The 24,764-nt window shown below is 40.9% G+C and overlaps 2 protein-coding genes across 3 annotated transcripts in view; one reads left to right on the top strand and one right to left on the bottom strand.

Moving 5' to 3' along the window:
• acsf2 (acyl-CoA synthetase family member 2) overlaps nt 1–24,764 on the top strand; it is a 175,970-nt gene that overhangs the window by 91,851 nt on the left and 59,355 nt on the right. The gene's annotated exons all lie outside the window — the stretch shown is intronic.
• chad (chondroadherin) lies at nt 1,009–23,205 on the bottom strand. The gene is made up of 4 exons (XM_060844209.1): nt 22,279–23,205; nt 10,721–10,884; nt 7,102–7,244; nt 1,009–4,440 (listed from the first exon to the last, which is right to left on the bottom strand). Exons 1-3 carry the CDS (start codon nt 23,047–23,049, stop codon nt 7,106–7,108), a joined length of 1,074 nt encoding a protein of 357 aa, XP_060700192.1. The 5' UTR covers nt 23,050–23,205; the 3' UTR covers nt 1,009–4,440; nt 7,102–7,105.

Below are 24,764 nucleotides of genomic sequence, written 5' to 3'. Positions count from 1 at the left end.
TTTTGACCCAATCATATTCACAGCCAAGTTGTACTCTTGATTTGTAATGTAACAAAACGAACCTGTGCATGGGAATATGCGGCCAAGTCATGAAAACAGAAAGCAGGTGTGATACCAAACATGCAACAAAACAAGACTTCGAATTTACTTAGGCTGAAATATCAACAATGATTTGGGGCATCCTTTATTGCCAGTCAGGATCCGGCAGCCTATTCAAGTGGTTAACCTGTGGGCTGCTTCATTTTTAATTCATTTGGACAAAATGTAGATTGGAAATGGTCAAAAATTTCCAGGGCGGCACAGTGGCACAGTGGTTAGCACTGCTGCCTCACAGTGCCAGAGACCCGGGTTCAATTCCCAGACTCAGGTGAATCACTGTGTGGAGTTTGCACATTCTCCCCTTGTCTGCATGGGTTTCCTCCAGATGCTCTGCTTTCCTCCCACAGTCCAAAGATGTGAAGGTTAGGTGAATTGGCCATGGTAAATTGCCCGCAGTGTTAGGCTTCGGCGGGTCTGTGTGGACTTGTTGGGCTGAATGGCCTGTTTCCACACTGTACGTATTGTAATCTAATCTAAAACTCGACCTCATTTAAATCTGAACTAAACCTGTTGCGTTCATCTACCCCAATGCCACTTTCACCAGTTGTTTGGTAAAGGAATCTACAAATCCATAGCAAAGTAACTAGTCAGAGCCAGGCAATAATTTAGTAGTGACAATTGACTCTGTTATCCTTGGGATGAAGGATAAGATCAAGATAGCTGTTGCTCATTAACCATTGCAAAAATTAGTGGACAACAAGTTGAGGTGAAGGTTGGATTGTGACACTCCTTTCTCTTCCTCCACCCACCCACCAAGCTGGTCAACTATGTAACTAAAACTAGCTTCTCATCTTATGAAGACTATCAGTCACTTGCTGGTATGCCAGTCCCAATAGGACTTAATACTTTCAAGACAAAAACATTGGAGGAAATTATTGATAAATAAAGCATGAGAAGATCCCTTCCAAGTGATATGAAAATATGTTTTTATTGATAGACGCAGCAAGTAAAGTGCAGAAGAGTTGCTCAGCAATTCACACTTACTGGAGATGAGAATATCAGCTTGGCAGCAGCAATTACTCCCGAGACATCCTTTTAAGGCCCATAATCTCTCTTGGGCTATGTTAAGAGTGACCTGCACTAAGGTTCTACTAACATTTTATATACAGCATGAAGATAAAATATTATAGCAACCCCTCGCAGCATGCGACACACCTTGAGATTAAAATCGCTGTGCTTTTCCATGGTACTTCCCTCACCAATAAGGGTTTCTTTTTTAAAAAGATAATTGTGAACCTTCTAAATTGTATTATAGCTGCAAAGGGGAGGATGCATGTCTGGTCATGAGCTAGTTAAAGGCAGTGTGCTCATGAACTTTCAGCTCATAACTACTTGCAAGTTGTTCTACCAGGATGTTGATGAGTTACTCCAGAGGGTAGGCAATATTAGAGATGCCCAGGACAGATTCAGTCCATATTTATATTTTAATATAGGTTTCGGAGGGTAGTATACTGGTGTTCATGGTTTACATTCTCTCAGTTACTGCACTGGCTGCTCATTCAATTCGACTGTTGCAATATTTTATCTTCATTCTTGGGTGAATATCAATGGCATAGCTAATATTCATCATCCTTCCTTTGTTGCTCTTGAAAGGTAGTGATGAGTCACCTTGAACTGCTTTGGTCCATGTGGTGTTGGTACAGCCAGACTGCTGGAGTTTAACCCAGTGAATAATGGTGATATAGTTCCAAGACAGCATACAATATGTTTTGGAGGGGGACTAGTAGGGTGGTGTTTGCTTATCTTTGGTGCCCTTCAGGTTCATGGGTTTGAGAGCTGCTGATATATCTTTAGTATCATATTCTTTTTCATTCACTTTGAAGACACAGCAACAACTTGAAGCCATTCTCTGTTTTTCCATTATTCTGTGATGATTTTTTTTCTTTGACTTTATGTAAATTTGCTTGGGTGCAGGATCCATCAGACTGAAGTTCAGTGAACATTGGGCAATCTGAAAAGGGATACCTAGTATCCATAAATGAGAGTCTGTCAATGATATGACAGTTGATGTAATGCTGCATGTAATTAGCCGGACATAGGGATGGCCAAAATGGTATTTGTGGATCTTGTTGTCATGTACACCAACCCTTCAGCATCAGTTGTTTAAATCGCTACTCCTGTTGATCTGAAGTTGTTATACGTTGCTGATAATAATTGATCTCAATGTTTCAAAATAGGATCCAGCCACAATGAGGCAAATTTCCCAAGCATATAGATGATATCATCCAATAAGAAATATAAATACAGCATGGTGCCTGAGCGAAGAAGGCTGGAATACTGGGAGGGGGCCAAAGACCATAGGTTGTACACACAGTGCATTGCTTAGAAATGCAGTGAGTACCTCACCCACAATGCTCACTGTCTTTGAATTTTTTTAAAAGATGGAAAGCTAAAGGTGAGTTCACAACTGAATGTGTGAACTAAATTGATGAAATAAATTCATGAAGTCATAAACCTGCAGGTGAATTAGGATTATCCAATTGGGTACTAGGACTTCAAGCTGTTTAAACTATCGGCTATGATCTGTTAACTTCCTTTGTCTGGTCTCTTTCACAGACATGCAGTCAATGGTCTCTCTCTGAACCGGAGAGAGTGACAGTTCTGGTTATCCTGGATTTGTAAAATCTTTTAGCATAATTTTGGGAATGTGGCCAGAGTTTGCTCACCTTATAAAATTCACGAGGGGTACAGAGTTTCAAGAATTAGCCTGTATAAGCTGGATAGAGGTATGGCTGGACAATTGAGAACTTCATTGTTGGTCACTTGGATCAGCAAGTTTTGACATGATTTGAGGTTATTGGTTAGTGTGATGGCTGAGTACTGCAGATTCTGGCTTGCAATGCACAGTTGCAGTAATTTTCAATTCCCCACCAAGCTATCCAAGAACTGAAAAAAATTGTAAAATTATCAGAGTCCTATCAGACCATAGGAATGCTCACTCATTAGAGAGAAATGACAAGTGGTGGTTTAATCTCTGAGGGTCACCATTCCTCAAGTAAGGGGAAAGGTCGAGAAGGAGAATCCTTCACAATAACCTCGGCAAGTGCAGAAATTGTACCAACATTATTGGTGTTACTCTGAATTGCAAACTCGCTGTCCAGCTAACTCACCCTCTACCTTGGGAAGTATGCCATTCCATGAAAATAAAGTTAAAGCAATACAATAATAGACTTTTCTTTTAATAATCAGGATATGACACTTCGGTATTAACTGATGGATGATAGTTTTAGGATCAAGTTATGACCCCAACTAGGCTTAATGAAGGGTAAAACATTTTCATTTTTGATACTGACCAGACCCTCTGGCCTAACTGAGAGATATTGTCAACTTGGAGTAGTTTGGTGCATTGGATCTTATTGCATACCATTGAACTCATTTGTACAGAGTTATTTTAAAGAGGCAGAAGAGCTAAGTGCACAAATACTGCTTTATCCAGAATTCACCCCTCCCCCTATCCTATTTTGGCTTAAATATAACATTGAAACATTGGTGATGCATTAGTGCAGGCAACTCAAAAACGTTTTGCTTCTTTACCCATTATATTTTGTCTTTGTAAATACTATGGATCAAAATTGAATGTAATGTCCCTTGGGTACCAGCTAACAAGATGAGACCACGATATAGTCGACAATCATAATTAAGTGACTCTAGGGTTGGGAATGGAAAATGAGCGGGCAAGTTAAGCAAATCTACTTCAAATCAGACAGTAAATTATAAAATAATTTGGCAGAACAAGCACTGGGAGCATGTCATTTGTCATAATTTCAAAAGACATTTGAATGTATTTGTTAGGAATCGGTAAGAACCATTTGGCCCAATGGACTTGTCCCTCTCTCGAAAAGGTACTTCAATGGAGGAGTAGGGTGTAATATTAACTGTTAATATTAATAATAAAAGGGTGAGGGAAGGTTGGAAGGAAGTATCTCAAACAGATTATCTAGGTCCCAGGAAATGTCTTATATGAATACATAAATATATATGTGAATATATATATATTAATACAGTAATCATGACAAAGCCTGTGTATGTTTACTTGGAAGAGATGCTTCTAGTTAGAAGCATGTTTGCCCCATTTTTATGTTTAGCTACTCGATTTTTGTTGCTGTTTCTAAGCGCTGAGAATTTTGAGTGCACACACTTCGGCTGTGAAGAGGTATCGCTGTGCTGAAGCTGCAATCCGTTACGTGCTCTTCAAAGCTATGAGGAATTTGTAGCTGATTCACGATTACTGTCAATGGTGACTGAAAAATTCCTTCTGTGTGTGCGGGAAGTGGCTGTGAGGAGTCAGCAGTTGGTATTGTCAAACGAGGAGTCAGTCTCCAGGACGGACATTCCCACCACCTACAGGAGAAACAAAACTTGTCAGGGAGCTATACTTGGGATGAACATACCTCTGAGCAAATAGGTACCACAACTTGGTGCTAATTCTCCCATTAGAGGAACAGCAGTAGGACACTCACCACTTACAGCCTGTTCTACCATTTCTATTAAATCATAGATGATCTATAAAAACTGTTTTTGCTCAACTTTGCTGCACACACTTTGATATCTTTACCCAACAAAAACATTGCTGATTTCACCTTTAAAAGCTCAGTTGCTCCTGAGTACCTGCAGTCTTTTGGGGGATAGAGTTCCAACCTTTTGCTACCTTTTGTATGAAGACTTGTTTCCTGATTTCACTTCTGAACAATCCACCTCTCTTACTAAAATTATGCCCTCTTGTTTTGGGTTCTTCTTACAGAGGAGATACTTTCTCCCTGTCAATCCTTTCAAATCCTTGACCACTTTCAAAATTTTAACCAAATTACCCCTCAACCTTCTCAAATCAAAGAACTACAGGCTAAGTCTATGGAATCATTCCTGATAGTTTCTGTGGATACAAGTTCCACAGGCTGTAACAATCAATCAGCATCTCACCCAGATATTAACCTTGGTATTTAGTTTCAGCAAGTTATTGGCTGTAGAGAATATGTCAAGTCAGACTGTCTCATTCCCTCACCCCCTCACTGGCTAGCCCATACCCCTAGCCAGTCCAAAACATCTGAGCCACACCCCAAACACATTGATCCAGTGTCCACACTGGCTGAGACATACTCCACCCAGACCAATCCAGTGTCCACACTGGCTGAGACATACCCCATCCTGACCGATCCAGTGTCCACACTGGCTGAGACATACCCCACTCAGACCGATCCAGTATCACACTGGCTAGCCATACCTAATCCAGACCGATCCAGTGTCCACACTGGCTGAACCATACCCCATCCAGATCGATCCAGTGTCACACTGGCTGAGCCACACCCCATCTCGACCAATCCAGTGTCCACATGGCTGAGCCAAACCCCATCCAGATCAATCCAGTGTCCACACTGGCTGAGCCATACCTCATCCAGAGCGATCCAGTCTCCAGTTTCAGGTTTGCACTTCACTGTTGCATTGCAAGAGCTCAGTGGAACAGAACTGCAAGATTGCAAATGCCAGAATGATAGCTCACTATTGTCCTCCTCCCTCCATGACTAAACAGAGACCAAACGCTATTTGGAATAAGCATTTCTACCTGCCTGACATTTCGAAAGAAAATAGATTTGCATTTGCCTCGCTTCTTTTTTGACCACCGGATGTCCAAAAATGCTTACAGGCAATGAAATGCTTTTGAAGTGCAATTATTGTGGTAATGTAAGGAAAGCAGCAGCCAATTTGTGCACAGGAAGCTCTCACAAACAGTGATGTGATATTGATTTAGGGAGAGATATTGGCACAGATAACTGCCTGCTCTTCTTTGTTCGAGAGCTGTGGAATAATTCATATCAACTTGAGAGACTTTGATTGAGTTTCCTCAACTGAAAGACACACCTCCAACAATGCAGCATTCCCTCAGAACTGAATTGAAGTGATGGCCCAGAATGTTGTGCTTAAATCCTGAAGTGGGACTTGAACATACAATCGTCTGATTAAAAGGCAAGAGCACTACCAATTGAGACATGACTATAACAATGTGAGAGGATATTCTGCCCCCGTTATCCATGTTTTCACTAAACAAACATAATGGCCCTTACTGGACCCACAAATAACTTTTCGAATCTAATTGCAGATTCTTCTGACACAAAATCTCAAAGTATGCATTTAGGAAGGGCAAACACAGCAAGGACATGCACAATAAATGGGAAGGGATGGAGAGTGTAGACAAAGTGATAAACCTTGAAGTGCATGTCCAGGTTCATGAAGGTGGCAGGGGAAGTAGGTAAGATGATAAAGAAGGCATATGGGATGCTTCCGTTCATTGGGCAAGGTACCGAATACAAAAGCAGGAATGTAATGCTAAGATACAAAATACTGGTTAGATAACAGCAGGACTTCTCTGTACAGGTCTGGACACCACATTACAGATAGGGTTCAACACTCTGGGAGTACAGAAAAGATTCAAGAGTATGTTGCCAGGGCTTAAAAATTGCAGGCACGTGCAAAGACTGGATGCGCGAGGGTTGTTTCCTTGGACTGGAGAAGGTTAAGGGTTTATTAAATCCAAAATAATGAAGCGGTTGGATATAATGGACAGGAAAGGCCTGTTGGAGAAGACAATTGCCAGAGTACCAAATTTAAGATGATTGCTAGAAGGATTAGAAGGGGTAGAAAGAAAAATGTTTTCACCAAGGAGATAGTGACTGTGTGAAATACATTGCCCAGTTTGGCTGAGTGGAAATATCAACTCATTTGAAACAAACCTGGTTCTGCATCTGAAGCATTGTAACCTAAAGGCTATGGACCAGGTGCTGGAAGTGGAATTAGAATTGGTGGCTATCTTATTCAGCTGGTATAAACACAATGGGCTAAATGGCCCTTTTTTCCGTCTTGTAACATTTCTAATGTTTTATGGTTGCAGCTACAGCATCCATTACACCACCCAGCCTGATGTCTATTAACTCAGAGTGAAGGTGGAGCTTTCCTGTGCAGTAAAATTAGAAAGCATCCATTTTAATGGTGTTGACCCAGTCTCTCACATACCTGCTCAGAGTGCATTCTTCTTGTTGCGCTTTGCACGTTTTGGGCAAGATCTGAAGGCAGAGGTTTCCCGGATCTGCTGACCACGGTATTGACTTGGAGAAGCACAGACACCATCTGGACGAATCCTGCTAGTATCCATCCATCTAGGTATGGAGAACAGAGGCAGCAATTTATTATCCATGACTTGTTCTTTTATGAAAGGACAGTGTACTAAGCAAAGACTGCCCAGTAGGTCGGTGTGTAATTTGCAGGTCAGAGGGAAGTTATTTTCTGTTGAGCACAAGGAAGCATTCTTCCTCAAAAGTCATACTAGACACAGAAAAGGGGCTAATTTGTTGACTTGCAAAATTATGTTTCTTCACTGCAGGAGCTTGGCCACAATTTCATTTGAAACAACCAGAAATGCTCCCATTTCCGTTGTCTCTGGAGAATCAAAAAAAGTCGTTTGGCTCTTAAAAATCAAACATAATCTTAAGGACAGTGTGCACAAGTGGCCTGGTTCTGTTATTAATCCATGTGGATGTTACAGCTTTAGAAATCATTTGTTCTTGTGCAAGCATGTACTAGATATATGTGAGGATTGAGTGTTATTGTGATTACATTTTGGGTGTTGTGAAAAGAAAACACTTATACTGTCTTTTGATTTTTAAACTTGAAGAAAGTCTGTTTTGTGTCTGGTCCATAAAGTCACAACATTCAAGGGGTTAACACATTCCTCTAAAATAAAATCTTGTTACGGACAGCTGAGAGGTGAGGAACAGATGCAACACATCTCTCTCTGTCTGTGCCAAGCTACCGAACAAACATTGGTGTTGTTTCCTCTCTGTTTTGAATAAGCCCCTCTCAGTGTTAGGTCCCTGTCAGATTATATTTTTCTAATACATTGATAAGGCCTAACTTCCCTTCATCCCATTGAAATTAGCTCATATTCCATTTTCTCCTTCATACTTTTTTTTAAAAACTTCTTTGCTTTAATTTCAATTCAAACATAATTAGGTTTTGGGACAAATTTTCCAGCTTATGTATAACTCACACTGCTTTGTTATTCTGAACCGTGCTGAATGATGCATCTCTCCTACTATGTATGCAACATAACTTGAGTGTATTTCGAGAATCACTCCACATTTTTAACTCAAAGTGTTCTCACAATTTCATCTTTGTGGAATCATGATACTCTGCAATTAAAACAGTGTTACATGAATACAGTTGTTTTGAGTAGGACTCTGAGGTGATGGACTGGCAAAGCAAACAAGATTAAGGAAAATCCCAAGGTGTTTTATATATCCATAAGGAATAAGAGGGTAGCTAGGGAAAGGATAGGTTCACTCTGGGACAAAGGAGGAAATTTATACCTGGAGCCAGAGGAAGTGGATGAGGCCTGTCTGAATGCTTGAATGAATGAATTAGCTTTATTGTCATATGTATTCAAATGTGTACAGTGAAAAGTTCACAAGTCACCACTTACGGTGCCATCTTAGGTAAAAGATACATAGGTACAGATTCTTCAGTATGATATATTTTGCATCGGTATTCACAAAGGAGAAGGACATGGTAGATGGTGAATCTCAGGAGGGGTATGTTGACATTCTAGGACATGTCATTATAAAAAGGGAGATGGTTTGGGGTGTTTTGAAAAGTAATAAAGTAGACATGTCCCCAGGTTCTGATGGGATATATCCCAGAATGCTGAGGGAGGCAGGTAAAGAAATTTTTAGGGACCTTATATGAAATCTTTTTAGTCATAGGAAGGGTCCCAGAGGACTGGAGAACATCAAATGTTGTTCCTTTGTTTAAGGCGGCAACAGAGATAATCCAGGAAATTACAAGCCAGTAAACCTTATGTCAGTGCTACTGAAATTATTGGAGAAGATTCTTAAGGATATGATTTACTCACATTTGGAAAAATATGGACTTATTAGCATTGGCAGCATGGCTTTGAGCAGGAAGGTCATGTCTCACAAACTCGCTTCGGTTTTTTGAGGAAGTTAGCAAAGTCTTTGACAAAGTCCTTCATGGCAGGCTGATAGAAAAGGTGAAGCCGCATGGGATCTGTGGTGAGCTGGTAAAATGGATACAGAACTTCTACAGTCATAGAAGACAGGGAGTAGCAGTGTTAGGGTGTTTTTCTGACTGGAGATCTGTGACTAGTGGTGTTGCACAGGGATGAGTGCTTGGACCCCTATTGTTTAAAGGGAATGTAAGTGGCTTGATTGGAAGTTTGCATATGACACAAAGATAGTGCAGAGCTGTGGATAGTGATGAGGATTGCCATACAATACAGCAGGATATGGACAGGCTGAAGATATAGGCGAAGAACTGGCAAGTGAGTTTAATCTGGGCAAGTGCAAGATGATGTATTTTGGGAGATGTAATGCAGGAGAGCCATTTTCAGTAAATGGCAGAAGCTTCAGTAGCATCAACATACAGAAGGATCTAAGTGTACAGGTCCACGGTTGCTGAAAGTGGCAATACAAGTGGATCATGTGGTCAAGAAGGCATATGGCATGATTGACTTCATCAGTCAGGGAGTAGGGTATAAAAATTGGCAAGTTATACTGCAGTTGTATAGAAGTTTAGTTAGGCCATATTTGAAATATTGCATGCAGTTCTGGTCACCATACTACCAGAAGAATGTGGAGGCTTTGAAGAGGATTGCCGAAACAGTTTAGCAGGATATTGCCTGGTTTGGAGGGTATTAGCTATGAGAAAAGATTGAACAAATTTAGTTTGTTTTCACTTGAATGTTGAAGGATAAAGGCCAACCTGATAGAAGTTTACAAAGTTATGAGAGGCCAGGATAGAATGGATAGTCAGAGTCTTTTTCTCAGGGTAGAAATGTCAATTACTAGGGGACATAGATTTAAGGGAAAAGGGGGTAAAGGAAACGTAAGAGGCAAGTTTTTTTTATACAATGGGTGGTAAGTTCTCGAAATGCACTGCCAGAGGAGATGGTGGAGGCAGATACAATAGCAATGGTTAAGAGGCATCATGACAGACACATGAATAGGCCGGATATCGAGGGATACAGACTGCGTAGAAGCAAAAGGTTTTTAGTTTAAAAAGGCATCATGTGTTGGTACAGTCTTGGTGGGCTGAAAGGCCTGTACCTGTGATGTACTGTTATTTTTTTCTTTGTTCTTATTACAAACCAAAACTGAAATGGTTGCATTCTGTAAGGAGATAACTGACTGGAAGAGTGGCAATTGCTAGAGAGCTACACAAGTTAGCAGAAGCATTGTAAATGGTGAGTCTTTTAACATTTATTGTCTCAGTTGTGGTCAAGCTTATTTGATTAAAATTTATGGCAGTGATTATGGAGAAGGTTGGGGACTCATCTGAGTTGTTTCTACAAATTAAGGCTTCAACTGTGGAGTAGAAGACATGAAAAATCTGAGAAAATGAAATGTCCAATGGTTTGGATGTGAGATGGTAATAAGGAGGAAGGCAAGTGATTATATTTAATACAGACTGATTAATAAAACTTCCCTGGGAGGAACAATTACTATTCAGCCACCTTAGGTCCCATACGGTCACAAATGTGCAACATATAGAAATCTGGACACTAACTCAAAGGTTAGTTTTAAAAGGAATTTGGAGCTGGACTTAGGAAATAGTTTACCTTCGTACGGTAGCAAGTGGACAGGAACAATGCCAGGGATTGTTGGAGAGAGTCATGTTCTTCATTTTGGTCAAGACGAGGTTTGAAGGCAGAGTTTCCAATTTGTTGTCATTCAGGTGGAGGGCTGACAGGCCGCTGACGCCATTGAATGCTCCATCTGAAAACTAAGCACAACAGTTTAGTTAGACTTCATTTAATTCATGTAATTACTTCTTCAAAGATGTGCATATTGTGTAGAATAGTTTGAAAAATTCAATTAACCAATATAAAGTGTAAAACTGCTGATATCTCCAGAGAAATGGCAATCAACCTACTCCAGTCATATATGTAAGCTTTCTATTTATACATCAATATAATACTGATAGACTGTTGGAATGATTAATGCTGACGTGGTGAAGTATTGTCAGACAGCACTGTAATGCTTGATAGTATGGGAATGGCATCTGTGATGTATGGTATAAGATTAAGCTTTGATTATTAAAGGTCATGGACGACCTAAAGCTGCAGTTGTGGCACTGGCTGAGGAACATCTACCCACCAATGTTTAAAATTCATATTTGGGAGCAGAGGTAGGGACCAATAGGAAAGCTTTATGGTAGGAGGACTAATAATTCGTCAAAGGCCCAACTAGTGCTGCACCTGAGGACTAGTCTCAGGTTGCCACAATACACAGTGGCAGGACATGGGCATGTGCCTGATTACCCACAAACAGTGAGTTCCTAATTACAGTAATGTCATCTCACAGTGTATCGATACCAAAGTCCAACCATCCCAAGAAGAACAGAAAGGAAATAAAGGATCAATAATCCCATTCAGATGTTCAATTTGAATAAGACCATTTCATTTCCTTTGTGGATTCTGATTCTCCACCTTTCTAGCCACCCTTGATAGTGGGAAACCCATAGGCCATGAGTGGAGGCACAGAGACAGATGGAGCAGTAAGTCAACTGAGGGCCGCGTATGAGCAGGACACAAGACTACAAATATTCTGATGCCTTATTCTGAACAACACTGAAGGAGGCTCTCTCTCTCTTCAACCTAGTCAAATATCATATTAACAGGAGCTCTTGAATGGATTGTAGAATTGGAATTTACTTACAGCCAGTAAGTGTAGAAATTCCTAATATGAAGTAAATCTTCACTAAGTAGACTCTGCCATGTCAATCCTGCTATCCCATTGGACACCAAAAGGATGGAGCACAGTGATGTTCGCTACCAGTTCTGACAACTATCATCAGCACAGAAACACAAGCAAAACTAAATGAAATTTCTCAAATGTTCACGGTGTGTAATATTTATCATCAAAAACAAACCTCAATGTTTAATTGGTGATTAGAAGTTTTGATTTACATTTCTTTTGAAGCAGCATAATCTTTTGTTTTATGCCAGGTTGCTAGGAATATTTAGCTTGGAGATTTGAGGGGATTGTGGAAGTACAGAGATTTCAGCTTCCATGAAATAGAGTGGAGCAGGATGAACAGAGGATAACCAATGGTACCAGTTAGAGCATTTTAGATTAATTTATTTCCCGTTCCTCATATCTCTCAGTTGCCTATAGGTCAGACCAGGTAGATGGAGGTTGGGATTATTCCTCATAAATGTTATTGTTGAATTGCTGGGTTTCTACAACAATTTGGCAATATTTATTATTCCCTCCTCAAATGATCAGACTCATTCAGGTCCTTTTTACAACTTGCTACTGTGCCTTTGGATCACTGGGTTTCAAGTAAAGGCCATAACCTTGAGATTACCCGTTAAATAAGTAATTAAAGAAGGAAAATTGGACATGCATTAATTTTGACCTTTATTTAATGATTGTGATGAGGTTTTGATTGAAGGTCATGGCTAATACTAATCAGTATAAACCTGCAGACAGCCAGTTTTATCTCCAATCTGTGCTGACTGAGTCCATTTGAATGAGGTCTGCTGTTGACTTCCAATTTGTCTACACATCTGAGCCAGAAAGAAGAGAACACCAAGTCGGGCTTCAACTCCATCACTTTGGCAAGAGTGGATGTTGAGTGAAAATGATGATCTGTGGAATCCTATGTAACTAAAATGTCTGCCAGTATCCCCAGTCCAATCTTGGATTAAACTTGGCCATGTTGACAAGGGTACCTGAGAATACTCACAATGATTCAGTTGTCCCCCAGAATCTTCAGTTGAGTAAAATGAAACTGTATGCATGAGTTAATCATGCTCATAAGTGGAATAAAATTCAGCAACTAAAGAGTTAATCCAAAGACCTTAGTAACTCCTCTGTCTTATATTTCAGTTTGGCAAAACTTAACCTGAAAATCTGAAAACAATTTTCTCAACTGTTTTCAGTCTTGGCTATGACTACTGCTTGCAATCACTGGCTATATTATAGCACTGAAGCTATAAAACTTGCCCTTTGGTGTGAAGTCACAGCGAGTGGAATTTTCCACTGAAATTCTATCTTGGATGCCTGCTGTTGTTCAGAGTAGAAGAACACGAGGGTGCTTCTTCATTCAAAGGTTAATTAAGTTCCTTCAATAAATGGTATATCTTTTGCATATTTTTAAGTGTCCTGTGTCTGGAACTGGCAGAAAGGGGGAAATACAAGGTCAAACCCTAATTGTGCTGGGTTGTCCGTCTGTTGCTGTATTGCATACAATCTACTGGCCCCAGTGAATGGTTCAAATGTTATGAGTTTGTTTCCTACACAGTACCATGGAAGGGGGTAACTCCCAAAGGCATAGCAGGGTAGGAAAATGGTTGCAACGAAAGGAAGAAAATAAGGATTAAAAATCCAATGTTAGGTGATTTCACCAGATCAGCAGCAACACCTATCGTTAACCTCCACACCGTTTAGCTTAATATAACAGGAAAGTGCCAAAGTCTCAATTTTAATGCCATTAATTGCTGTTCTGAGCTTGAGGAATGCTAAACTGACAGAATCTTTTGTTTTCTTATTTAAATTTTGGTGGCATTTGAATACACATTTACCCAAAACATCAATCTTGTTTACTAGTGAAGTGACATGATCACTGTACAATTACCTTCCCAAGTTGAAAGTGGAAGGGGGTTGGAACAAATCATGACCTATTTTCCGTTTAGTTTCTTATGTGTTGCAGTGATGAGAAAATCTGAGCACAAATGAGTAGGAGAAATAAAAACAAATACAGGTAGGAGTACATTTTGATAACTTCATTACATTTCAGACAAATTATCAGCCCCTAGCATCAGTAAAAAAGGATTGGTCTCCTTTGCCCCCTCAGTTCTATATGTGTAACGATGAAGGATAATAGACCACATTAGTGAAGATATGGAGCTTGACCTTCAAAGATCTCCATGTTGTTCAGTCACTATCTTATATATAGGTACTGTGTTTATATTGCATTTAGTGAGATCTTGAACCTAATGTAGGATTCTTACAGTTCAGAACTTTAATGTGTTTTGTGTTTTGCGTTATACCTCCATATTTACACAGGTGCACATCTGAAATCAAATTTCCTTGAGGCAAACATGACAGGATAATTACATGCATAGACTCTTGAGTAAAACTACTTCCCCTTAGGTAGGTATGTGGCTCTTGAGTGTCAGGGCATATCCACATGTCACTGGAAGTCCATTTTCTGTATTTGGGGATCAAACTTCCTCTATTTTCCACTGAAATTTTAGACTGGGTCATAAATGACCCAGTTTCCATACGGCACTATGCAGTGGGACAGCTGATGACTTGCTGATGGAGAGCTTGTGCACTGACAGGGAGAGACTTACACATTCAGCTGTCTTTTTTGCATTGCTGCTAGCCAGCAGTGTGGAATGAAAATGAGAAGCCCACTGGCACACAAAGACAGAAAGCATGCTATCTCTCTTCACTGCACCATCAGCACTTCACATTGATCTGATGAATGTATGAAACTGTCATAAAAGTTCAGTATTATTTCAGTTGGGACAGACACCCTGCTCAGTATGGGGACTGATCCTGCAATGTCAGTGTTATTGCCCTCACAATCGAACTATCTGAACTAAGTGGGAAACTGCCTTACAGATGTAAGTTATAATTAAGGGCGAAAACCCCAAGAACATAAAGAAGCACAGGAAGGCAAACTAATGTCTAATTATGACATTGTTTTTGGAAACTCCTGCAATCAGTTCAGAACAAACGTTGTGCCTTACATTATTTTATACTCAATTTGAAGGCTAACTTTATGATCAATCCAAAGTCTCAGTAAATTTTCTATCCTGGAGAGGCCACTGCAGTTTTGTTGCAATAACACAAAGTGAGAGATAGCAGTTACAAGTGATAAGCCCAACCTTACTATGGCTCCAGACGGTGAAAATAACTATCATCATTGACCACCACCACTACATTAGGTGAGAAGCCTCCAGCCTATAATATGCTGACCTTCCACGGTTGACCAGCTTCAATAGGTATTTGGAGCTTTGAGGCTGTGCTCAACAAGTGGACGGAAATCATCACACCAGCAAACAAACAAACAGTGAAAAAGAAAAAAGAGATGCCATCTCTTTGACAAGCTGGAACATCAGGACCATGTGCAGACAGGATTGACAGATGACTTGCAGTTGGTTGATAACGCACGCAAGGCATCTGTGATCGACATGGAACTTGAGAGGCTGAACATGGAAATAGCATCCCTACAAGAGACGAGCTCTCCGAGAGTGATTCACTGAAAGAAAAACATTACACATTACATTAAAACATTACATCTGGCAGCAGAAGTGTTCAGAGGAAATGCATGAGCAAGGTGTAGGCTTTGTAATAAGGAACTCACTACAGTCAATGATAGATCCCTCTAACAATAATTTAGGAATAAGTTCTCTCCAACTGCTTCAACTCAATTGCGCAGCTCACCTCATGAATATCTGTGCTTCAAAGCTGTGATCCAATCCAAAAGTGATAGACAAGTTCTATGAGGAGCTTGACATTGCTACCAGCACAATCCTTATATCAGAATATCTTTACAGGTTAGAGGATTTCAATGCAACTATGAGCAAGGACCATCAGGCCTCAGAGATCATGGCCTGAGAAAGCTAAATAAGGATGGTGAGAAACTTTTCTTGAGCTTTTCTGTTATCATGAGCTTTGTGTAACTAACACCTTTCAGAACAAACCACACCTCCAAGTGTACTAGAGATGTTCAAAATCAGGAAATGGCATCAACTGGAGCTGATCATCACCAGATGTCAATTACTGAACAGCATTCTCAGGACAGGGTTGAACGTGATAGAGATCAATGCGTGGTGTGTATTGGGCTTAGGATAAAACATTTTAAATGTTTCCATTCAAAACATCAACATGAGTCATAATATCTACCTGGATATAAACCAACAGTTCATTGTGTGTATATTAACACACAAGGCTCTGTTCTTTGATGACAGAAAGAATATGTACATGCATTGCGCCAGTTTCACCTCAACAAAATAGGTAACAGCCATATGCTGGCTCACTTCTCAGGGCAAAGTACTGACCCATCAAAGTTAAATTGTCTGGTTTAAAATAATGGCAAAATCTGGACTGTCACTGTCAATTATCATTAATTGCTGCATCCTTCATGGCAATCTCTCCACAAATCACAGTCTATTTGCCAACCAATCAACATCTCTTTTCACAGAAATATAAATGTTGGCTTTGCCTTTGAATTAGTATTTCTTGGAAATAATCTCAACAAAATGTATCTTTTTTCATCATCTCTCAAAACTGAATGCACTACAAATCATTCAGACTGAAGTCTAACAGATTGCAAGGTCATTTGCCAGTGGCTCTCAGTGATAATTCAACAAGAATATCTAGATATCTTTTAACAAGGAAATGTTGTAGATATGTATATGAATAGGTCAAAAAAGCAACTAATTCATCATCAAAGACAATGGCTCATTGAAACCAAAGACAAGTAAGATCATCATAAACTGCAGTAAACAGTTTAAGACATGATGGAACATTTCTTTGAACTGAATTATATGGAGAACACTGATTATGGAACGCTTGACAAAAACAAAACTGGTTATCCACAGTGGAAGAGTTCAGCAAAACTGTTGACTCACTTATGATGGACAATGCTCTGGGTGTTGATGCAATATTACCTCAACCCAGCAAGCATAGGAAACCATATTCCTGCAACATCAGTGGGAATTTCGCAGCTTCTGCTGTAAGGATGTGGGTTTAGGGTGGCGGGTTGGGGGGGGTGTTGTTTGGGAAGCAAAAGCAATTGCAGCAATTGCAATGTCTCTTAGAGTGTTGCCCTGTTGAGCATTGTGGGGAAAACAATTTGCCTGTGTTGCTATTGTCAGAGTGCAGGTCCTGCCTGAATGTATCTGCCTGAATCCCAGTGGGTTTCAGAACTGTAAGATCTACAATTGTCTTCATTAATCTCACTAAGGCATTTGAACCTATGAGCAGAGGTGATCTATTATTGATGAGAAGATTGCCTGCTGAAGCTGCTCAGTGTGATGTCATCTCTTCATGTCAACTTGATTGGTAAGGTCAGCTAATGACAGGATGGCTTGAAAATGTGTTGCTGGAAAAGCGCAGCATGTCAGGCAGCATCCAAGGAGCAGGAGAGTCGATGTTTCGGGCATGAGCCCTACTTCAGGAATCATGCCCGAAACGTCGACTCTCCCGCTCCTTGGATGCTGCCTGCCCTGCTGCGCTTTTCCAGCAACACATTTTCAGCTCTGATCTCCAGCATCTGCAGTCCTCACTTTCTCCTAATGACAGGATGACATTGGAACTCTTCGAAATCTGCACTGCAGTCAAACAAGGATTCTGCTCGGGCACCAATAATCCTTGGCATATTCTTCTTTTTACTGCTGTCACTTGCCTTCAGGTCATTAACTGAGAGTGTCTACCTACACACCAGGACCGATAGAAAGCTTGTCATTGTTGTTCATTTGAGATCCAAAGGTGTGGCTAGTCCTCATCAGAGAACTGCTGTACACTGGTGATGCAACACATGTCTAGAACCAGCTTTTTCAGCAAAGGGGCAACCTTTCTCACACTTGTGGAGAGTTTGGTTTGAACTTCAATATCAGGAACAGGATGCTGCCACACTGCTATACTGACAATGTGACACATGAGTTTGTTATTAGCTTCACATCTCTAAGCTCCACTATCACCAGCAAGCTGTGACATGATGCTGAAATCAACACAAACATCACAAAATGTTATGTCTAAGCTGAGTAATGGAGTGTGGAACAGCAACAACCTAACTGAGAATGTTAAACCATGAGTCTACCAAACCTCCCCTATCAGCATCTCCTCCACAATGTGGCAACATAAACTACACAGGAGAAAAAGCTAAGCAGTTTACACCTTCACTTTTTCAGACATATCCTGAACATTTCTTGAAAGGACAAGGTCAGCACCTCAGATGTTCTAGAGCATGATAATTTCATAAGTGCCCACTCATTGCTAAGCCAGCAATGTCTGCACTGGTTCAATCACATCCATCAGATGGATGATAGTCATATACCTAAAGACCTTCTATGTGATGAACTGGTCTCTGGGTCATGAATACCTGCAAGTGAGATATGAAAATGTTGGACGCTGGCACTGACAACTGGGAGACAATCGCTGATGACTGTGACTTCAGGAGGGTGACTGTTTGGAAGGTCATTCAAAGAAGTGAGCAGAAACAAAGCATGTATTGGATGACAAAAGGCTTCAGCAAAAACATTGGCCAGTGAGTTGTGCACCTTCTCAATCCAGGTCTTTCTTTGCTATACCAGAATGGGGCTCCTGAACCACACCAGGTGATACTTAATAGCAAGTTGACTATCATAGTGCAAATTGTTTTATAAGGCAAAATGCATTTGAGCAGTTTTTTACAGGCTTTGAGCTCTCATATTAAAATGGGTTGAAAATAACAGGTTATGAAAAGCAGAGGTGGTTCTTTACCTCTGAATGTAGAATAAATCCAGTCTGAATGTAATCTGGAACAGTGTTAATTCTGTTCACAGAGTGAATTGTGTTTGTATGCTCGAGTAAATCCAGAATACTTCAAATAAACCCCATGACTGTGCTTGGCAGCAAATATCTACCTCAGCATCGAGAAACATTACTGAATGTTGCCTTTCTTTCAGGAACACACACCACTCAATGGTCTACTTATTACAGACCCCAGTGGACATTAATGAAGCTGCACAGAGCTGGGTTTGTGTCATATGTTTATAATCCATACAGTCTCCTGAAAGACTTGGATTCGGAGAAATGTTTATTTATTTGTTTAGTTTGAAACATTAATAATAAATTAGGAAAAAAAACTTTGGCAGTTCACAGTAAGACAGTTTGCTAATCCTTTGTGGCCAGACTGGTGGCTGTCAATGGACTCTTCAGAGTGCAATGTTGCTACCTCTCAGTGTCCTGTCTCAGGTGGAAGTGATGAATTCCAGAACATTCTTTTAAAGCGAGTACATTTCCGTCTTCTAGTCAACAATTATCTCTTAAACAACATGAGTAATACCGGATTATTCACTTGTTATTATAATTCTGTTTATGGGCCTTCCTGTACACAGTTGGATTCCATGTATCCCAATTTACAGCTGTGACTACAGTTCAAAGTATTTTATTGAGCGAAAACCATTTTGGGATGTCCTGAGATTATGAAAGGCACTGTATAAATTCAAAAACTCTTTTTCTTCAAAATGTCTCCTTTTTAAGGTCACTGTTCTTCCCTGTTCCAAACGGACTGACACCGACTAGGCTCAGCTTTATAAAACTTCCAGGGACCTCCAAAGCAAACAATTTCATACAAAAACTCACATTGCATTAGCAGACTGTTTGACTATGATCTGAAGTATAGCTTAATACCATCCTTTCTACTCATGACGTGTGCCAAAGGGCAAATGATGGTGAGCAGGAGGCCTGATGGGTGATTATTTGCCTTTACACATCCTGGGGTACTGAGGCCAATTCATTGTCTCAATATTGTGCCATTTGAAACACACTCATTCAGTGCAGACCTGGTACTAAACTTCAAAGAAACCAGTCATTGGCATTGTGCATTTACCAAAACCATTGGACTTCATTGATGATCTTGAAAAATTAACTGGAAGTTTACCAAGAAGTTTTAAAGAATTCTTTGCAGGAATGCCAATCCTACATTCTAAGGTATTAATCACACTTGATAAAAGCAGTTGTGATAGAATACAATTTGTAGAAAACTGGTTGCAGGGAAATGTCAGATAGATGTAATCAGGAGGAAGTTCTAAAACTATCCCTATCCTCAATGATGAAAGACCCAGCAGGTAAGTGCAAAAGAAAAGGCTGGTCCATTTCAGCCTTCTCCGGTGATCCACTCAATCACAGTTGCCGGTCTTCAGATACTTTGATTCATTCCACATTACATTAGGGAGTGACTTAAGATGCTAGATACAGCAAAAACTATTGGTCCTAACAGGATGCGAGTTGTGATACTGAAGACTTATGCTCTAGACATAATTACAGTATTGACATCTACCCAACAAGTAGAAATTTGCCCAGGTATGACATGTCTGCAAAGGCAGGATAAATCCAATCCAGCCAATTATTATTTCATCACTCTAATCTCAATTATCTGCAAAGTAGTGGAAAGTGTCAAGGCAGTATGTGGTCAAGTGTGGCATCAGGAGCCCTAGCAACATGAAATCGGGGAAAACGCTGTACTGATTAGAGTCATGCATAACATAAAGGCAGATAGTTTGATTGTTGGAGGCCAATCATCTCAGCTCCACAACATCATTAGTTCCACAGAGCAGACTCCTAGCCCCACCATTTTCTGACATAATGTCAGAAGTGATGGTATTTGTTGATGATTGTGCAGTGAACAGTATCATTTGCAACTCCTCAGATACTGAATCAGTCTGTGCCTGCATGCACCAAAATCTGACCTGCACTTGGGCATGGACTGAAAAATGGTAAGTAGTATTTGTGCCATCAAGTATTTCCAACAAGAGAAATCAAACCATTTTCTCATGACATCCCAAATACATTGCCTTTGCTGAATCCCCTACTATCAAATTCTGGGGCTTACCATGACCAGAAACGGATCTCATCCAAGCCTATAGATATTTTGGCTCAAGAACAGGTCAAAGACTGATAGTTCTTCAGCAAGTAACATCACTTGTCTCCCTAAAGCCTCCCTAAAGTCAGGGAATGATCGAATACTCTCCAATTGTCTGGATGAGTGCAGCTCCAAAAACACTTAAGAAATTCAATATCATCCAGGACAAAACATGCCTTGAGTGATATTCATTCATGACCTTAAACATTCACTCCCTTCCCCAGCGACACGTCGTGCTAGCAATGTGTACCATCTACAAGATGCACTGCAACAACTTAGCAAGGCTCCTTCAATAACACCTTTCAAACCTGTCACATCTCAAAATAAAAATGCACCAAATATATGGAAAACCATCACTGTAAATTCCTGTCCAAGTCACTCACCAGCCTGACTTGGAACAATATCACCATTCTTTAATTTTCACTGGGTTAAAAATCTGGACCACCCTCCCTCACAAAACTGTGAGTGTACCTACAGATGGCAACTCACCACTAATTTCTCAAAGGCAGTTGGTGACAGATAATGAATGCTGGCCTTGTTCGAGACACTCACATCCCAGAAACAAAAAAAAGTTGCTGCTGCATACTTAAATTGTTTAATTTTCTAACCAGCAACTAACAATTGCAAATTGAGAAGCTTTGTATTACAAAACACAGCACAGTGATACCACAAGCTGTGGACTAAACAAATATCACCTGAAAGGATTACAAAGATTCTAGTCCAAAACTCTTCCTCTTCAGTCCTTGGCTAGCCCAGGGGTACAAACAGTTACCAAATCGCTTGAAGTGATTGATTATTCAGTCTACAATCTCCTGCCCTGTCTGGAAAGAGTGGATAGCAAGAAATTATACTCATTTATGAAAGGATCAAGAACACAGAGGCACTGATTTAAAATAGTTGGCAAAAGCAATATGAGAAGAAATATTTTAGTTCAGCAAGTGGTTAAGGTCTGGAGTGCACTGCTCAAGAGTATGGTGGAGGCAGCGTCAGTCATATCATTCAAAGTATATTAGACTGTTTGCTGAAAAGGAAGTGCAGAGTCCCCCAGAGGAGGAAGGGGAATGACACTATGTGAATTACTCATGCAGAGATCCTGAACCGACAGGAGGGGCTGAATGGCCTCTTTCTGCAATGTGATAATTTTGTGTTTTCCCTTTTGACTTTGCAATTTCTTTGGATTGATGGGGAATACCTTATTAAATGAGTTGGAAGATGTCCCACCTGTTTCCTATCTGTTATATGGAGTGGTGTGGGGATTGCAGCAAGAGTCTCTGCCAGCCACACTGTTTCACTGTTAGGTCACTCGCTGCCCAGCACTCAATGCGTGAGTAAAATCCGAGTCATCTCGGTGAGCGGATTTAACCAGCATGATTCCTCAAACCCTTACAGGATAGCCTCACTTAGCGAGACTAGAAGACTTTATTCTTGATAATCAGAAGCTGGCGCTGAATCTGGCCAAACGGACTATCCCTGGAACAGCACTTATCCCTGAGTACAGTGCTAGCGGCACAGCCAGCTAAACCATCTTACCCTCTCCAGTCCCATGTTGTTGAGCCACATACGCTCGACGTATCTTCCAAACGAGCGGAATGCATTGTCAGGGATGGTCCTGATGGAGTTGAAGGAGAGTTTCAGTTCCTCGACCACCCTGAGCTTGCTGAGGGCCGCTGCCGGGAAGCTGTTCAGTTTGTTCTTGTCCAGGTGAAGGGTGGCCAAGTTCTCAACATCATCCAGGGCGCCGGGCAGGATGGTGGTCATGTCATTGCCGCTGAGGTGGAGCCACCGCAGTTCCTTAGCGCCAGCGAAGGTGCCCGGTTTGACCTGTTGCATCCTGTTGTTGGAGAGCTGCAGCAGGAACAAGCTCTTGAGCGGGTTCAGCAGCCCCTTGGCGAGCTCACTGATTCGGTTGTTGTCCATGTAGAGGTAGGTCAATTGTGCGAGGTCCTGGAAGGCACCTGGCCTGATGGTGTTAATCTCATTGTTGGACAAGTACAGGTAGACGAGCTTCTTGAGCCCACGGAAAGCATTGGGGGAGATCTCTCGGATGTGACAGTCCTGGAGATGGAGTGAAACCAGGCCCTTCATGGAGCTGAAGCCATTGGAAGGGAGGATGGGGTAGTTGTTCTGCTGCAGACTCAGGAGCCGGACCTTGTTGGGAACTCTTGGGATTTTCTTCAGCCCTCTGTTCTCACACACCACGTGGAGCAGGTCCCCCAGACAATGGCAGCCACTGGGACAGCGGGGAGCTGCTGTCACCAGGGCTAACAGCGGGGCGAGGACCAGCCAGCTAAGGTAATGCATTGTCCGGCCAGGAGACACGCACACACACTGGGAGCAGGGATCCTGCAGCTCCGAGCGAACACTGCAACCCAGAGAGCCGCTATTTATAACCTGCAAACCTCAGCTCCAGGATAGAACCTTTAGAGGCGGAGACTGCTTCCCAACTACTCACCATTTAACACTGCAAAAGCCAAGAGGCAGGAGACCTGCTTTGGGTGTGTAAATAAGGCAAAGCGTTAGAGATTGAGGAGGACGAAACACAGCCAGGTACTCTCAGTTAGCTCCACCTCCTGTAATTTGCCACAATCTCCATTTAGTTCCAAAATCCACCTCGGCTTGATACATCTGGACAGCAGCAGCAGAAACAGGGGAGCACAGAAGAGACTTAAATCGAAAAGCAAGCCACTGCAAATTAGAAAAGAAAATGCTGAAAATACTCAGCAGGTCTGACATCCTCTTGGGGAGAGGAAGAGTTCAGGTTCAGGTCGATTACCCTTGGTCAGAACTCTGAAAGGTCACTGACCTGAAATATATTCCCTCGGTTTCTCTCCCACCACATGGGAAACTAACGTGTATGGCAAACTAATCAAGCATGCAGTCTTGGCCAGTGCAGAGAGCTTGCATCCTTTAAAAAAGTTGAAATTTTAAGATCACTAACCTAGAGGTATGTTGTGTGCTTCTGGAAGTGGCTTTTAATTTAAACAAAACACTCAACAAAAATAGCAAGAAAATTATTTCCCCTCTGGTTTCTCTCTCTTTAAAATTTGAGAGAAAAGGTTCGGTCTGTCAGGGATTTGGCCGAGTCTGTGTACCAGCTTGCTGCTGCTGGAGCTGTGCCTGTCTTTCATATTTATGTAATCTGTGAAATGGCTTATTAATCCTCCAGATCTTAAAATGTGCTGAAAAAAGAGAGACAGTCCCAGCTTCCAAAATAGTTTGCAAAGGCAAGAAAGACCACATTTTACAGACAGAAAAAAAAGCCCACATTTTTGGGAAGTTAGCTCATACCTTATATAACTAATGTGGAATTCAAGCTTTCCTTGCAATGTGCCTTTCCAAGTTTATTTTCATGTTAGCTTTGTCAAAGGTTTATTTCAGATTTTCATCTGTCTCTGTTCTCATGTGTCTCACTGCTTCTTCACTGGGTATGATGGAATTTTGTCCATTAATTCATCACTAAGGAAAAGAGTTACGGAATGCTTGAGAGCATATGGAATTGGAGGCAACCTATTGGCTTGGATAGGGTATGGGTGGAGGTAGGAGACACTAGGTATGTGATCAAATGGACAGGATGTCACTAGTGGTGTCCTCTGCGGATCTGTACAGGGGCTACAGTGCACAATATTTATGTATTGTTTATATGGAGGAACAGAGAGCTATACACCCACATTGCTGACATTCTAGGTTAGACAATACAATAAATCTTGTCAATAGGAGCTGATGCTTGCAAGAAGGCATTGATTTACTGAGTGCAAGAAAACTTTGTGGCATCAAGTTAGTATTAATATATTGCCTGTACAAGAAATGCCCACTGTTTGTATTCGATTTGTACGATATTGATATATTGGAAGAAATCAATTTTATGTTATCATTAGTTAATCTTTATGTAAAATTGTATTTATGAACATGTTATTTGGCAGTTATGGGCAGCACCATAGCAAGATCCCAAAACAAGCAATTTAAAGAAGGACCAATTAATCTATCTTCAATGGAGATATCCGAGAGATGAATGTTAG

Source organism: Hemiscyllium ocellatum, chromosome 25 (genome assembly GCF_020745735.1).
Source record: "Hemiscyllium ocellatum isolate sHemOce1 chromosome 25, sHemOce1.pat.X.cur, whole genome shotgun sequence".
NCBI lineage: Eukaryota > Metazoa > Chordata > Chondrichthyes > Orectolobiformes > Hemiscylliidae > Hemiscyllium > Hemiscyllium ocellatum.
The sequence above is the reverse complement of the archived record's forward strand: the minus strand, read 5'-3'. Positions and strand labels throughout refer to the sequence as shown.

What these genes read in the sequence shown, in the direction of transcription:
- chad (XM_060844209.1), bottom strand. Translation starts at nt 23,049, where the DNA reads ATGCATTACCTTAGCTGGCTGGTCCTCGCCCCGCTGTTAGCCCTGGTG. An exon ending in ACAACATGGGACTGGAGAGG is followed by an intron (nt 10,885 to 22,278) that starts GTAAGATGGTTT and finishes TGTTGTGCTTAG; the next exon opens with TTTTCAGATGGAGCATTCAA. An exon ending in CCACTTGCTACCGTACGAAG is followed by an intron (nt 7,245 to 10,720) that starts GTAAACTATTTC and finishes CTCCATACCTAG; the next exon opens with ATGGATGGATACTAGCAGGA.